Here is a 17,696-nt window from a genome sequence, read left to right on the forward strand (position 1 = left end):
ATGGATTAAAATAATACATTACCAATATGCTGACACATGGAGATATTTTAATTAGAAATACTTAAGCTGCGTGATATTTAACTGCTATATTTGTTGAAGAGGAGCATGCATCATTTAGTAAGACATAAGGCAGGTACATCACTTTGCATGATGTGGTACCAGAGTGGGACCAAATCACCTCCAGTGTGAGCTCACACTATCAGATCACATTAGCCCTGCTGAAAAATTGTGTTAAGGTTACAAGATACAGAGGAGACTCTGTAAGAGCAGCCGTCCACTGTAACAACTTCTTCATTGAAATAATAAGTCACTCAGATTCTGGTTCCTGAGAATAATATTTCTTCATAAAGGGCCACGTTTAACAACTTAGCTATTTAAAGGCCATATTTACATGACTGTCGCATTACATTGGCCTCTTTCCTGCACATTCTTCTTGACTTACTTTGAGGACCAGCACTAAAATAGCTGAGGAAAGCAAATGTCAACTATGCCCTGAAATTTATATGTGTGAGAGAATTGGAATATGTAGAAATGTAATATATTGTTTACTGTACCACGTGCCCCCTGTTCTCTAAAGGTCAAAAGCATTGTAACCTTGGAGTTACAGTTTCTGATTGTTCCCAGGGTTAAATACATTATCAAAATTAATGGTTCAAACCCCTCAACCTTCAGATATATGAGTATTCATGCCTCCATCTGCTGAACTGTTCAACTAAAAATAGCATTCTTTGGCCTTCCCTCTACTAATATTGTGCCCCTGAGGCAGGCTATGCAATGCTTCAGCAGTACATTGGATCTGCACCCAACAGTATGAAAAAAGGTCATTTACTCTGTCTGCAACTAGAAGAGAGTATGGAGGTGCAGGATAAGATGGGAGGGCAGAAAAGAAATAGGCAAATATGTGTTTAGTTATTTTTTTTTCCTTTTTTTTAAAGTGTATTATACAAATTTCAGGTTACAAGAACACAGCTGCAACTATAGTTAAGATTGGCCAAGGTTCATTAGTGCTATAAGCAATAAATTCTAAACGACAAATTACACAAATAATTTGGGGAAAGAGTTATGAACTAAAGCTTTTTTGTTTTTCTTTTTTTTTTTTTCCCTAGACCTCACTTTGTTTAGGAATAACTCCAGCAAGCATCATTGTAATGCTTCCATTTCTATCAACAGTTTATTAGTCGTGGTTGAGAGAGTTGCAACACTTCCTTATTTATCTCCTAGACAGCTTTGTAGAAGTATGCAAGAATGAAGGCAGGAGGGGTGTTTTTTAACACTAAAGGGCATATAGTAACATTCCCTGTTTAAAAGTAAGGACATACAGGGGCTACCTCTGCCACCACTGTGACTTCCCAGTAACTAGGTTACTGTTACCAGCAGCATGAGAGCTGGAAAAACCCATTTAGTGATCAAGTCCACTCATTTAGCAAGATTGCTGGCCACACATCTCTAGGATCCATTAATACCAGTGCATCCATTTGACAGCTTGGAAAAAAGTTCAGGGAAATGGGAAAGGGGAGAAACTCCAGAGAGGGTGTGTATGAAAAGGAGCAAAAGGAAAATTATCAACAGGTTTTACAGCTCATACTGATTAATTAAAGCAAGAAGCTTTTGTTACACACTGGTATGCCGCAGGTTTGTTTGGTAATAAATCTGCAAACTATTCACTCACAGTTGTTTGGGGCTGGAGGGGTGAGCAGAAATAGCTTGAATTTTCTGATTAGACTATACCTAGGGAACTCCTCCCTCATCATCTAGATCCCCTCTCATGTCAAGAATCCTAACAAGGCTTGGTCCTATAATGCATATTATTTAAATTTTTCGGCTGATTTGTTGGGAAAACTGGTGAGATGGGGCTGAGATGTCAATGGGAAGTATGGAACACAGAGATTTAAGTCTTTTTGTCAACAACATCGTCAATGACACCTTCATGAAATCCGTATACAGATCAAAATAAGCTATCTGGTATCAATCCAAAGCAGAGCAAACCACCAATTCAGGAATCTGGACTGGCATAAAAGTGTCGTAGTTACTATTTCATTTCAGGATACCGAAAGCTACAAGTCAATATTAATGGTATTTACCGTTAACTGATCAATGTGATCAAAAATCTAAAGAGAAGATGGATCAAGCTGGTTTGCTGCTGAAGGAGAACTTTTTCTTTCTTTTTTTTTTTTTTAAATGCACAGCACGTGAAAGTCAAACTAGTTACTTGAGAAACTGATGTGCATTATTTCAGTAAAGTTTTTTGAACTCATGGAGATTCATAATCCACTGGTGAACACAGATAAAGAATTCAGAGAAAGTGCATTTTGATAACAATGTGCTAATAGTTTGAATGAGACAGGCAAATCATTAATTAGCAATTGCCCATTGGAGAAACATCCTCTGTGAAATAATTCCTATCATTACATGATGCACCTGGCAAAAAAGGGTTCTTTGTGCCATTAGATTCAGAGCTTGCATGGAAGTTGCCCTTACACACAGGAAGATGAGAACACAAATTTGTTGCTACCTCCTACCTGGAGCATGATCATCCAAATAAAAGAAAACATAAGTAAAAAATAGGGGGAGATTACAAGATTGAAGCTGGCAGAATTTCCTTAGTGGGATACAGATTATAGAAAATAATTCTGGAATTAATAATAATGCCCTGGTAAAGTTGAAATGTTAGAGCTACTGCAAAACTCTTTTACTTGACATAGCTTTCCCTCCCCAGGTTCTCCAAACATGGATATTATACACACACTCACATGTAGAAACAAAACCAAACCTGCAAATAAATTAGCTATTTCTCCCACTGGCAGAAAGGAACAGAGATTAGTTTTGTGATCAGTATTTTTAAGCACTTGGGAAATACTCAGATACCATGGTCACAGCATTCATGTAAATAAATAAGTGGGTGGGGTGCATGGAAGAAAGGAAGCAGAACAGAGAAAGAAGGGGGAAGGGAAGCAAAGATGGAAAAATGAGACGAAATGCTACACCCCTAGCAGTCTTCATGACGCATCAGGTAGAACAACAAATTCTCTCCAACAAACACACCCAAATAAGTGCTCATTTAGGGAACACAGAGAATTGACACAAAGAGAAAATTAATAGTAGGAGTAAATAAAATTTAGTTCAGGCACTTTAACAATCTGATGACCAGGTATCAGCCGAAGGTTAAGTGCTCTGTTATTTAAGCTCTTATAACCATGAAACATTAAAGGTTTTGAAATCCCATAGAGATGAAATTCAAATAAAATTGGAAGGCGGGGGGGGGGGGGGGGAGAGGGGTGGAACAAACAAACAAAAAAGTCTTTTACAGCAAATACATTTAAATGAAAATTCAGGGCCCCAAGCCTGAATGTTTCAGAATTCACTAGCACATGTTTTTGCTGGTTGTTTTCTTTTTAATTGTTCTAGTCATGTTTAACAACTCAGCCTATCATTTCTGCAAATTAATGAAAATGCATTATTGCTGTAGGTTCAGATCAAGTCTGATGTGCAAATATGCGGGTCAAGTAACAAATGGATCACGTAAAAGAAGAGAAGCAGGAATGTCTGAGGTTATATCCCATTTCTTTGACAGTTGAACAGTTTTCATCCTTTCCTGCCTTGCAGTCTTGTGTAGGTTCACTATTTGTTTTAGTGCATTTCAAAGGTAGCAAAAACAGTCTCTCTACTCACAAAGCTGATTTCTGAAGTATTTTCCCAACCAAAGCTAATGAGATTTTTGCTTCAATAAGTAGTCAAATACTGACTTTCAAAAGATCCCTGCTATTTTTCCTTTTGAGAAACTTCCCTTTGGTTTCAATCCTGTCCCAGGTACAGTCTTAACATCACATTATTATGACCCAAAACTGTTTTTTTGGGGATCTTTGCCTGCAGAGTCAGGGTGTTCTCTTTTCAAATGTTGCTTCTAGGTTAGGTCAGATCTAAGCTCAAGGAGTCTTTCTTGTCAGCTCTGGACCACCAATGAACAGTGGTCCATGAACAAGTTCTGGTCCCATTTTCACTTATCCAAAGTTAATTTGGCAAGAATATTGTCATAGGGTAAAGAGGAAAGGATTTTTAATTTGCTTTGGTTCCTCTGGAAAATAAGATAATCTCAGAAAGGTGAGAAAAGTAGATATTTAGATATTAGCATGGCAATAGTTTGCTACTCTGGGCACAATTTATTCCTACTTTGCTTCTGAACCTGACTCTAACCTAACTCAAATAGGGGTTTCAAAGGTTTACTTGCAAATAGTTACATGCATCTTTAATGGCCTTTCCTCTCATGTTCACTGTCACTTTCTTTCCACACATTTTAACTCTGAAAGCTTTTGACTGTTTCTTCATTATTTATGACATTGTTGTGTCTTTTCTTCTGAAATTAAAAACTTCTTGCCATAAAAAGCTAGCTAATAATATGGCACATAAATCTTTCTTTCACAACATTTCATTCTATATGTGCCAAAAATGAATAAATGGCCAAACTAAGTCTCCTAACCATGCTTGGCTTCTGACCAGCCTAATGCACAGAAAGGTTGAGATTACCTAAATACAGAAGCTAAAAGAGTTTGCAATTTATCGTATTGTCAGCACTACACAGTTTAAAAAAAAAAAAGGAAAAAAAAAAAAGCCCAATAACACCCTTTTGTTTGGATACACTGACTGCTCCAATTATAGGTAGTTCATTGCAGCTACAGAGGAGCGACCACACAAAAATAAAGTACAAAAAGATCTTTAAAATTATCTCCCATCAATTGTTTACATAAAAAAAAAATATTACTAACTGCCAATATAAAGCACACAGAACAATGTCTTTCACTCACAGTATCAAGGTTGGCTGCACGTTGCTGTATTGTAAGTACATAAGGTGTTAATCCTCCTGGGCTGCGTTCAAAAATTATTTAACATTCAGGCTATTATTTAGCATACAGCTGGTTAGCAGTTTCCCCCTAAAATGTTGGCTTCCATCCCACATATTTTTGTTCTGGCACATACCTGGAGCTGTAAAGGGCTGAGTCCAGAAGCAGCAGCAGCTGCCATTGTTGATGGAATGAACTGCACAGGGTAGTTATCACCTGTCGGGAGAACAATGCGTGCAGGTTCAGACAATGAGCAGAGAATAGCAGCAGACAAGTGCAAACAAGGCCCTAGGATTGCCTGTGCTCCACAGCACTTCTCTAAGCCTAAACATCTGCAAAAACAAAAGGCTTCGCTGGGCACGGACTTGCCATGCTCCCTTGGAAGTTTTTTTTGTTAGCTGGTAGGCAAACTGGCAAAACATAAATATGATACTTGTGATTTTAATTTTCAAAAGGTAATGTTCAAATCAAGCTTGGAAGCCTGGGCATAAAATGGGTCTTACAACCACACACACACACAGATAAGATACTCCAGGAAACCCCAGTGGCTCCCAGAGGAAAAAAGTAGATTTCACCATGAGTTTCTTAAAAAGGAATCGATTGTAGCCCAAGAAATATCAGTCCTGTTTAATGCAGGGTAATTTCTTTTCAGTGTCAAGTGGCTCCTGGGGCAGGTACCCAGTTGGCTCAACACAGGTTGAAGTTTCTTTTTTTGCTTTGGGATTCTCTGTTTTGGGACAATTCTTTTAAGGTAGTTATAGAGAAAAACAAAATTAAATCACCTTGCAATATAGCTTGAAATACAATTTTAATTTTCTCTTAGATCTGGGCGCCTACTGAAGTTGATAGATTAGACATAGGCTCCGTTACATGAAGGTTCAGGTACTCAAATTTCCAAATTAGTTATTGTAACATGATGACTTATAGCCTATCTATGGGTGTTCCTATAGATGTGTAACACACAGTGCCATTTGGACTCTTAGTCAATGAAAGGAACAAAAGATGGCTGAAATACCTTAGCAGTGTAATCTGTAATATAAAAATTAATACAGTGATGGATAAGAAACTGTGATTTAATGGACTATCACTCTGGCTCAGCTACTTATTTAAAATCAATGTTATATACTATCTGCAAGCTACATTTTAACAGGCTGTGCATTTTTTAGATATTTTTACAATAATCAGTCTATTTTACACAAACTGTTCCATGCTGAAAGTAGAATGCAGCAATAAGGGAAAATACAAAAATCCAGCATAATATAATCAGGACATTACAAGAACTAGATTTTTTTTTTCTTTTTTGTTAACCCTCTCAAGTAAATAATGATAACTGAAGTCTTTGCAGTCACCAGATTCCTCAGAACTTGTTCTTTTTACCACTTGAAGTTCTACTGTATCCAGGTCAGTTAAAATGTTCCGTTGTTTCACTTTTTTAATAAATTCTACATGTCTAATCCACAAGGTCTCTTTGCATCATATCCATAATACCTCATCAGGCCATTGAGCACAGTATGTGCTTGTACACAGTCCAGTAACAATTGGATTCTGATTGCATATGGAGCTCTGCTACAATGCATTCACTAACACTATATTGTACTGGTGTCCTATGGAGCAATGTTCAAAATATCTCCTCTTATTTTCCCCATTCCATGAGGTTGATTTTAGGGCACAACAATGTTGGGGTTCTTTTTCTTTAAAAAACAAAACCTACAAAAAAGACTTCTAGATTATTTTCTTAAAGTACTTAAGCTGTCTCTTTATGGTTAAATAATTCCACTCATCTCTTTGATATTGATATGAAATTATCTGAATAAATAAGATCCTAATCTAAGTTAAATAATGTTTCTTTCAGAAATATCTAAGAAGGGTTTTCTTTAAAAAAATCACAAAGATGTTGAATTAATGATGCTTTAAATGGGGGGGGGGGGGGGGGGGTGGGGAATAACCATCCAACTTATCAGCATGGACTGCCTTGCAGAACATTTTGGAGGCATTCTTTCTTTAAATACCATGAATAATTCATCCCTGTTCCACACAGCAATCTCTTCTTTCTCCCTCCCCCTCCGCATACACTTTTTAAGTTCAATACCAGTTGCTTTATTTGTACTAAAACATTTTCCATGTCAAACATATTTTAAAAAAAACCAAACTCTAAAAGAATTCCCTGCGGCACTCCTTTTTCACAGCTGTCATGCTCCTATGGTTTGAAATAGCCAGATATTTTATACCCACATGCGCACACGGGCACACACACAGAGTTTTTGGCTTCACAGTTAATTTAATGGTATCTTCACCACACCCTGTAGTGTTCTCTTGCTCACCTGCTGGTTACAGTGCTCTCTTTTGTTGCAGGAAGAAGAAGGATCGTGGAGTTATGCCATTTATCTGTTATTCAAACCCAATACTGCCCCTTTATGCCCTCACTTTAATGTGTTAAATTATGGCTAAATCCTGGTATGCCAGCAGCATCTTTGTGCTGAGAAAAAAAAACTATTACCCCTTCAGCTCTGGAGTACTTTGTTGACACTGAGGAGTAAAAGCAGAGCAAAGGTACTTCTTTCTCCCTTGAGCAAACTGAGCATGCAAGGAATGCTCTGGTTTTAATTTTTAATTACAGAGGTACATATTTCCCCCTCTCATTTTCTCAGTGCAAGAATGGATCAAGCAGCTCCTCCATAGCTGTCTTGGCAAGAAATCAGTCAATGTATTGTAGCAATTTTTTTCAAATTTGTTTCTTAATTTGGAATGCCTGCATGAGGATCCATTCTTTTAAATTTGTACAAAAGGCAGGAGAACATGTTCAAACAGGTCTGCCTTAGGTACTAGTGTGTGCTGGCCTTTGATATCCAGGAGTGAGAAGAATGCTGGAAGAAGAAAATCTGTCATGTTTTGCAAACTGATCTTTTCAATCTCCTTGCTGTGCTGATTGTCTATTTACATTTGGCTGCTGTTGTTTATATATAAATTGGTGTTTACAAGCCATGGAAAATTATGCCAGACTTCTGTTTCGTTTGTCAGGTTGAGCAACATTTCCAAATGAATAAAAGCAGTGAGCAATTGTGTTGTGTTATTCCACACAGAAATAATGTAAATGTTTCTTTTTGTCTTGGATGAAGAGATGAAGCTTACCAGACTTTATTTATGGGATATATAGGCTTACCTCCCAGATCAAGACTTTGTGAGCTGTGAGGAAAGAAGGATGTCTGGCTTTTGTGAGACTCGGAGTAGGGGGAAGGTGTTGCTTTATTACCTGTCTATCCTAAAACAGAACTGTAAGACATAAGCTGGCTCTCCTCATCTGACTTACAAAGCTTTTGGCTTGAAGATGCTTCCCCCATTTTAGGATTGTAACTTGAAATCTTTCTCTTCACACTCACAGAATGAGAGGAAATGGAATTGGAAGAGATGCAAGAGATCAGCAAATCCAGGGCCCTATCATCCTCCTATCCTTCCAGACATAATGAACAGACTGAGCAAAGCACATCTCAGCTCTTGGGACACTGGTGGGTTACAGATGGACACTCCCACCATATTCCCACTCATGGCATGAATTTTGCTTGTCCAGAGCCATCAAGGTTGAGGAAGATGTTAACAGAGGTAACTGTCTAAGGGAATACTGTGAGCATCTCCCCTGTCCCTTAGCACTGCCTCAGTTATGCCTTTCTCCTGCACAGGGTATGCTGCAGCTCTGCCTCATTGCTATTCTCATATTGCAGCAAAATCAGTCTCCCCCCAAAATTTTCTGTCTGCAGGTAATTACTTACCTGAAAAAAAAAAAAAAAAAAAACAAAAACTTAGATATGGAAAATCTAAACCACCTTAGAGCTTTAGGAAGAACTTCTGAAAGACCTATTCCAAACGGAAATTGCCATGTCTGGTATCAGAGAAATCCAGCACATCTAAGATTATGTGAGTTATGTGGATTAGCTACAGTAATCAAGGATTTTAATTAGTTTGATGACAGATATTTCACAGTATTGGAATGTTCTGAAGTCCAGCCTGATGACAATAAGCCTGACAGTTTTGTTTGTCATGCTTTCCCTAATAATATTACTTTCTCTGATTTGCTCCAGTGCAACTAGAAACAGAACCAGGCCAAAACATTGACTCTGTTTCTGTCACCAGCCTAGGAAAACAGTTTCCATTTTCACATTGCATTGCAGTGTAGCAAAGTTTCTTGTAAATTATTTTTGTGCATAAAGCCAAATGACCTAGGTAGGTAGATAGGGGCTGTTTCTTAGCCACTCTAATCATGGGCTTTATATTGTTATTTTATGAAATATTAAAAAAGGCTGTGAAAATACACTGAAGCATATCACTCAACAAACCTGTCTAAATTGAGTTTTACTCTACCCCATGTCTTTCTTTTCGACAATCTTTTTCAGAGATACTTTCCAGAAGTGCTAAAGAAATGGTACAATACAAAATATTTGCAGGATATTTCTGAGCCAAAGTGCTCATCCTTTTTAAGTCTCATGGACTGCCATTATGCAACTGGCACTCCCACTACCTAGCATTGCTTTATATCTTTACTACATCACCATCCTGCTCCCTGTTCCCTCTCAGCCACAAAACTTGATTGAAGTAATACTTCAGGGAACTGTCTTTCTTTATCCTTATCTTCCTCATCCTACTCACTGTCTGGTCCTCCTGACCCAGGGCACTAATGGGGACACACTAATCAGGTTCAAGGATACTCCAGCCCACTAAGTTTTCTGGATGCTTGTGTTTAGTTAAATGAAGGGAAAATTGCAGTGGGAGAGGAGGTGTAATGGTACCCATGTTGCCCACCAGTTCCAAGCTGTAAGTGTGATGGTCACAGTCAGAAAGCCAGCACAGTTGCTTTGCTCTCCTCTCCTTGGAATGCAAAATAATTCTATTAACTGTGTAACATCTCTGGGCAAGTATTAGCTTCCTAACAGCTGCCACTCTCAGCTTCCCACCGGAATAAGTGGCAACCCCCACAACCAGGTACTCTACGAGGCTCGTCAAATGCCTGCAGGTCAATAGTCACAACAGTCATTTGAGATGCACAGCGCCCTAAAGTTTTAATTAATCCAGTATACAGTATAAATACTGAAATATGTATAAAAAATTAATTAGGTGGTCTATGCAACTCTGATTTCTCAATTAGTACTTACCATGCCGGAAAATTATATTACATGACTTTGAGATACATAAGGAAGCATGGGACTTTGGGAATTTTTTTTCTAATGCAATTATTACTTGTCATCAGCACTTGCTAACTTTGGCCTGTTTCACCTCCTAGAGCTCCAAAATACTGGGCGGGGGGGGAGGGCTACAGCTATCTCAATGTTATAGATTCTGCCAGGCAGAAGGAAAGTTTCTCCTGTCAGGCTTTATCATAGCTGTATATCAGCAGCTCCTTTAGTTTTCTGCTCATAATCATTTGCTCAGCTCAGAAATTCATGAGCAGCAAGACTCGTACTGGAAGGGCCTTGGAACCTAATAAATTCTCCTCTCTTCTACAGGACATTCAGTTGAGTTAACAAACTACTCTGTTTTGTTAAAAGAATGCTATTTCATTCCTCCAAGGTCTAGCATTTGTGTGCAAATCTGCAACAGTACTCAGTAACTGCTACCTTGGCATTGAACCAAACAGCCATGAAATTGGTTCCCAATTTAGCCCCAGAAGATATTTCTGCATGGACATGGACACATAATCATACCCCTGCTTGTACACCAAGGCAGGACTTCTCATCTTGGCTGTCCTGTCACACTAGCCCTGGTGCACTGCTCCCACTTTGGAGCCAGCTTATATCTAGCTTGTTTTGCAGGCAAAGCAAATTAAGTGACTGTGCACACAATATTCAATATTCCCGAAATGACAGAGTCAGTTTCAAACGTACTTATTCCCCATTGATCCTATTATTGAAATGCCTCTCTGTATTTTCTGAATGTCAAGTAAAACTGGCAGGGTCGAAACTTGGTCTTGATGATGTCAAAATGCAGTAAAATGAAATAGAAGTGAAACATGCAACCTAAAAGAAAATTGTAAGAGTCTGAAGGGTTAATCCATCTCTGTTCTTCCCTCAGAGGTATGAGCAAGTCTCAACTGACAGTTCTGCAGGGGAAGGTTTCATTTCTCACAAAAGTAGAAGAGTACAGGTAGCAGCAGTCAAGTTCATAAATATTCCTCAGAAATGACTTTGAAGAACCCTCTCTATGAAAGAGTATAGCTTAATCTCCAGTTCCATTAATTCCTTAACTACTGCGCCAAGAGCGCCAAAAATAGGAATTAATCAATACCAAGTGTAGTTACAGCACGTTTTTTATCATAATGTGTCTCTGACAAAAGCTACTGACCTGCCCAGCTACCTTTGCCACACATGCAGTAGAATTATATACATATATATATGTAAGATATAAATATTGTAACTTCTCTAAAGCCACTGGTTATAATCAGATCACTGTGACTTCTGGTCTTCTACTAGCACCATAATTAAAACACTAGCACTACCAAACAGTTTCACCAAGTTCCAAAATATCTAGGCCTAGACTTCTTCCTGCATTTCATTCTTGTAACTTTTGTTAAACATCTCTCTTTCTGCATTCTGGCAAGTAAGAAAATGCCCTAAAGCTGCATCATCTCCTGTTAGCAGGCCAATAGGATCAAGTTGGATAGGTACTATTAAGGAACACTGTAGAATAAGTCCAGAAAATTGGTCATGTTCAGGAAAACATGCTGGCAACTCTTCTTCATAGTCGTTTTTGTATCAAGTCTACAGAGCCAAAATTAACACAACATGATTGAACATAACACCTCTCTGGGGGCAGCACAACCATCAGCTTAGTCAGTAACAGTCACTACCCAGAAAGCATCTCAGATTAAAATAGGAAAACCAAGAAAAGTGTGTACTTTCTCTTGTCTGTGAGATTTAGCCAGGGTGTTGTAGGCAATTCCCACAACTTGCAAGCCTTTGTCTTTGGTCCCTATCTGTTGTGAGGTAGTGATGGGTGTGAATAACCCTCATCCTGTACCATCCTGAACCATCTGCCTTTCAGAACCCCAGTAATGGTTCCAGCATACAGTGAACAGTTTGTCAAATCAGAAAAGACCTGTGGGATTTCAAAACCTGAAAATAAGATAACTAGACAAAGAATCTGTGTTTAGAGAGGAAAGTCTCTGGACTGAAGAGACAGAAGGGAGTGGGACAAACGGAAATACTTGCTGAAATCCTGCCTGGCCCCACTTCATCCACTATTAAGTAAACTTGCTAGAAAAGATTCTAGGTTCAACCTGGCTTTTAATTAGCATGCTGTTTACATCATCTGTTATGAGGCTTTACTTTGGATTTGACCTCGTTCCTGTCGCAGTCAACAGCAAATGCACCACTAACATCAGTGGGAAGAGGATCAATGCTTTACTTTGTATGTTTCATATTTAATGAATTAAAAAATAAACTGTTATTTATGTTTTGTAGTTATTGGTTATCAGGTTAATATGCTAAAGGCAGCTTGACAGAGAATACTATTAATGAGCAAAATAAGGTTGCTGCTTCTGGACTGAGGTCACTTGCAAAGAATGTACAAATGAAAATAAGGTTGACTTTTATTTACTTAAATATCTTCCTACATTGAATTCCTTTGGCAAAGTGTCTTTAAACATTTAAAGCCCTGTTTACAAGGAGTCTCTGAAAGTAGCTTCAAACCATTATATCCCTAATTGAATTCCCCAGGAGTCCTGTAAACTCGGAGGAAAAAAAAAGAAAGAAATCATAACATTTGCTAAATCATCTCAAAACATATTTCACTGCAAGGTTATGTGACCTGTTAGGAGTCTGAACGATGACTGGAATTGAACTACTGAAACCTTGTATTAACCAGATTGAAATCAAACAAAAGAGTAACAATTTTGCCACAAAACACAAATATACTGAAGATAAGAGAATTAATTAAAGACACGTAGCTTTTGTATAGGGCAGACCAGATGCAAATTGTTAGGCAAGAGGGCCACTATATTTAAAGCAAATGACTTTGTGGAAATTAAATTTTAAAAACTCATTATGTTCAATAACCAATAGTCTGTCCACCTCCTTCAATCCAGAAGTACTTTTTCAGTGGAGTTGCAAAAGTTCCAACCAGCTGTACCCGTTTTGCATCATCTGCATGAGACAGATCTCACAAGAAGTTACCGTTAAATGCCTTAAAATGTGCAATAGCCTCACATCCCTGTGAGCTTACCTGGCTTGTATGTTATTCCTGGGGGGAAGAGGAATCCCTGCTGGGCTGCAGCAGCTGCTGCCAGTGTCCGCTGGTCGTGTGGAAAAATTGGGATCATGAGCGGAGGCATGTGACCCTGAACCTGCTAAACAGAAGAGAGCCTCTGATCAGAAATAGCACAAATTTCTCTTGACAGGTATTTCTCCAGCACTGATAGTGTTCTTGCATTCACACAGTCCCACAGAACCTTCACCTTAATGCAATCCCTGCCAACTTCACATTATCACATCAAAGCCCTCACAAACATTGTTTTCCCTCAGTGTCAAAGGTGGAACAGTCTCCGTGAACTGCACGTTTCCCTGCTTCTTCCTGGTTGTCTATTACCTTATTTTTTTGTTTTTTTTAATTAGCATTCCCTGTCCTGACACAAGGTAAAAAGGTACAAAACATACCAAAGTTTTTGGGTTTTTTATTAAAAATTATTAAAATAAAATTAAAATTATTTCTACTAATTTTTCACAAGTTTTCTCATCTTTGGTTGCAGACAGCGCAGTGACAAGCATTTAGTAGCAACCTAACACTGCAGTACCTACTTTGATCTTCGGATTTTGGTAGCCTTAGGGAAATTTTAATTCTGAGAACTTATAACATGGTATTGTTCACATAAATACCAACAGCTCAGATATGTTGTTTCAAAATCTCACCAGAGTACTAAAGACTCTTCTAGTCAACACCACAACTCATCAGATTTAGGGCGCCAACATCTTGGCTCCTAAACAAACATACTCTGCCACACACACACACACACACCTCACTATAAGAAATAAATTGCTTTTCTGTCTAAACAGTTTCATAGCTTTATGCACTAGCATAAAGCTTGGTAATTATGTAGCTGCATTCAGAGAACATTTGAAAACAAAACCTATATATCAAATTTAATTTGACCATAGTAAATGTATAGAAAAAACACAAACATGCACAAGGAAAAAAAAAAAATATTCTCCTTATACCAGCATTTGTATTCAACATATGGAGAATTATGTGATAGGATGATACCTGTTAAATCCACATGGTAATTTCCTAGTTCCTTAATTTACAGTACCTGTGTTTCAGAAACAGTAGCTAGGATCTCAAAGAGTTTTTATCTGTCATTCCCCAGACATACCCAAGGGTTTGACTGTGATTTTTCTGATTAGCAGTTACGCAAATATATAATGCTTTATATATCAAAGCTGGTAAATGTAGGAAAGAATGGGGGTCTAGGCAGGAAAAAAAATTCCCTCATTGTACCATAAATCAGTGGAATTAAACACTATTAAAAACTTCAAGTACACTTCAGGCAATTTTTTGCATTTAATTCCTAAAAAACTCTTTTGGTCAAATCCCATATGTTGACCTATGACATTGTTTAAATAGTGCCAAATTTTCTTGTCATATCTCCATTACATTCACAACCATTGATGCAGTGCAGAAATGCTACTGTGTGTCTCTATGAGGGTTAATTTACCAACAACTCTTCTCTTGGGAAAGCCCTAAGATGGAGGTTAATAAAGGTCAAGCAAAAAATAAACACTTTACAGTATTTTTTGAATCCATTCCTCAGGAAAATCAACTTATAATAAAAAGGTCTTTGTGCAATTACTGCCATGGCACTGGGGCGTGAAAGAAACTAGCTTTAAGCAGCTATTTCTCTCATTTTAGCTGAGGTAAGCCTGGCTGTGTGTTTTAGGTTATGCATTAGACTTGGTCAGATTGGAGTTGATCCCCATGTGCCCAGAACAGGCATTCAGCTCTGATAAAATGTTGCTGGTTTTGCTGTATGGCGTTTCTATACATTCTACAATATGCTGTAGAGCAGCACAGCAAAGGAAAAAAAAGAGGTTTTGTCTGATAGGAGGAGCTGTACTGGGAGAAATTCAAGGCAATACAACTTGCAAAAGTTTGCAGTAGTTCCTAACTAATATCTAATCAAATGGAGCCAAAATCACAAGAAATATCCACCACATAATGTATTTACATGGGGCTGCAAAGGTACAAGACTCCAATACAATCTCTCAAGACACAGAAAAAATCAGAATGCTGTGGTTTGAGTGAAGGTGCAAACATACCCACAGCAGTATTTCACTCAATTGTGTCATAATTTGAAACATATCAAAACCAAATCTTACACTGTATTCTTGTAGATTTTGATCTACTCAGCTGTATAAATTTTGTTTAAACTCTCAAATAAAAGCATTTTTGCAAGTGTGGAGAATTACCATTTTGGTTATCTGGTTATCTGCTATTCTTCCTAGTCTGAATTCAGGAGCAGGTCTTCAGTCTACATATATCAGCATAACTTTAACTAAAGATTACATGTAGGCTGTAAGTTTGGATTTACAATTAAGAGACACATACAGACTGAAAAAATGCTCATACTGAAAGGCCACCATTCCCTCCCACAGGTCTTCCCTCTGGCACTTATGAAATACTATTCGTACATAAGTGTTGGTTTCACACAGAGTTATTATATACATAGATGCCCATTTTCTGCACAGGTCAACTGAAAAGCACAAATAAGCACTGAAAAGGAAGAGAAAGTAAAAGTATCACAAATCACAGTATTATTAAATATATAAAATGAATGCAAAAAAAAATCCAGTTAACTCCTTAATTTTTGACAATTTCTATCCCTGAGAATTTTATTATTATGAAGATGATGGGTTTGATTTTACTGAGAGGGGAGAAATTGGGAGGAGGGGTTGATCGGTGCACTTCATAAAATCGGCTACATGCCCAGAAATTTTAATTGCTGAGATGTTCCTCAGGTCTTTCTGAAAACCAAGACGGGAGCAGATGCCCAAGAAACACTCTGACTCTGTCTCTTCCCATTCGTAAAAATAGCGCATTGTTGGATCGCCACTTTCCCCTTTTGTCTCCTCTGTGCTAAGTCGTTGATGATGCCATTTTTTGCCATCTGCCCCAGAGCTTCATTAAAGATACATGAATGGACTAACTGGGCTGCTATCTTGTGAGGAACAGGTGCTATTGTTTGTCCCCAAAGACTTGCACTAAAGATCTCACTCAGAATACTTGAGAAAGAGCATCTGCAGCAGTCAGTCAGAAAGTAACTTGGCAGAGCCCATGCTATGGGCTAATATGCAAACAGAGACACTCAGGGGGACTCATTTTCTCTTTCATGAAGTTTTATTTTTGGGGGGGGGGGGGGGGGGGGTAGGATTTGAGGGTGGTTTTTGAGTGGTTTTTTTTCGATTTGGGTTTTTTTGTGGGTTTTTTGGTGGTTTTTTGTTTAGGTTTTTTTGTTTCTTTTTTTTTGGTTTTTTTGGATTTTTTTTTGCTGTTGTTGTTGTCTTGGTTTTTGGGGTTTTTTTTTGAGTAGCAAACGTCTGATTTTGAACAATTCTGCTAGTCTGTATTTTTAACTGAATATACAAGCCCTAGAGGAAACTGGAATATATTCTCTCCAAAATTCTGCTACCTCAAGTACATTTGATTCTTACAGAAAGCTACCTCATGAAATTAATTTTTGTTTCTATACCAACAGCTCAGGTTTAACTGTGTTAAACACAAAAAGTCTGCCAAGATTTGTGAACACTTTAAAGGTAGTGTACCATTCCTTTAATATCCCATCACAACTCTGATGGCCCTTGGGAACTGATTACAGCACTTCCTTGCCTGAGATCTAAGTCAGGAAGCAACTTTAGAGCAAATCAGCCCTGATTAGTTCAAGAAGCAACTTCCAATTTGATTCTCCCTGAAATAATAAAAGCTGGTGGCCTGTTTGATAAGCTGGGCAAATCTACAGTGCTTTGTCCCACAGTTCTGTGAGTGATAATCTCAGAAGTTGGCTGAACAATCCTCCTTGTCAAAAAGTCACTAAAAGTTAGTGTTTTACATGGAAAATGTAAGCCAGAGTGATATGTTATACAAAAATAATGCTTTGAATTAAAATGATCTGCCTCACTTGGATAAGGAGCACAGCACATTTAGTGAGATTGAAGAGGAGGAAAAGTTTTATCTTTAAAAACTGAAGCTGCCTCTACAAGAACTAACACTGCAAGTAGAGAAGTAAAGGCATTCAGAGAAAAGAGTGGCAGCACTGCGAGCAAAGACGCAGCTCACACATTTCTGCTTAGCTGTGAGGATCACAGGTTTCAAGAGCAGAAGTAATCCCACCCCATAATAGCAGATGAATTCCTCTTCCTTTAGAAGATCAAACTTCGCAGGTCGCCTCTCTCTGCACAATCTACTTCAGTACAGAGCAAAAGTGCCATCTTTTTGCAAGGGAGTAAGCACAGTTTTTATAATGTTTTATCCCCTCTTTAAAACTTCTTTTTCTATTACATCCAGCACTAGTATAAAGCAGTGTGAATGGCTAAATATGCCCTAATTGCCTACAATAATTCAGCATTGCTGTTTAAAATCATTGCCATTCCCTTCTTCAAACAATTAGATCACCGGAGTGTAGAAAACTCGAGATTTGTTTTGAATCTAACAGACTACTCCAACACAAGTTAGCTGAGAAACCAATCTTTGAATTTACTGAATTGAGCTTTCTTCTTTAGTACAGGATGAACAGAACCTTTTGTTTGTGTGATACTGCAGCCACTGTGAGAACCTAAGTTGTTCACAGGGAGGTTTAGACTTTTCATAGCTAAAATTTTAATTTCTACCTAA

General features: G+C 38.0%; 1 protein-coding gene across 7 annotated transcripts in view; it reads right to left on the bottom strand.

The window, feature by feature from the left end:
• The window catches only part of SOX6 (SRY-box transcription factor 6), a 260,249-nt gene that overhangs the window by 83,281 nt on the left and 159,272 nt on the right, over positions 1 to 17,696 (bottom strand). For 5 of the 7 annotated variants that reach the window (XM_062494968.1, XM_062494969.1, XM_062494966.1 and 2 more), the window contains 2 exons: positions 13,041 to 13,164; positions 4,972 to 5,051 (listed from right to left, as the gene is read on the bottom strand). In XM_062494968.1, the coding sequence (XP_062350952.1) occupies positions 4,972 to 5,051; positions 13,041 to 13,164 (204 nt within the window). The remainder of the gene's footprint in view (positions 1 to 4,971; positions 5,052 to 13,040; positions 13,165 to 17,696) is intronic. The other 2 variants (XM_062494967.1, XM_062494965.1) reach the window with 1 other exon arrangement.

The sequence above is a fragment of the Cinclus cinclus genome, chromosome 6, assembly GCF_963662255.1.
Source record: "Cinclus cinclus chromosome 6, bCinCin1.1, whole genome shotgun sequence".
NCBI lineage: Eukaryota > Metazoa > Chordata > Aves > Passeriformes > Cinclidae > Cinclus > Cinclus cinclus.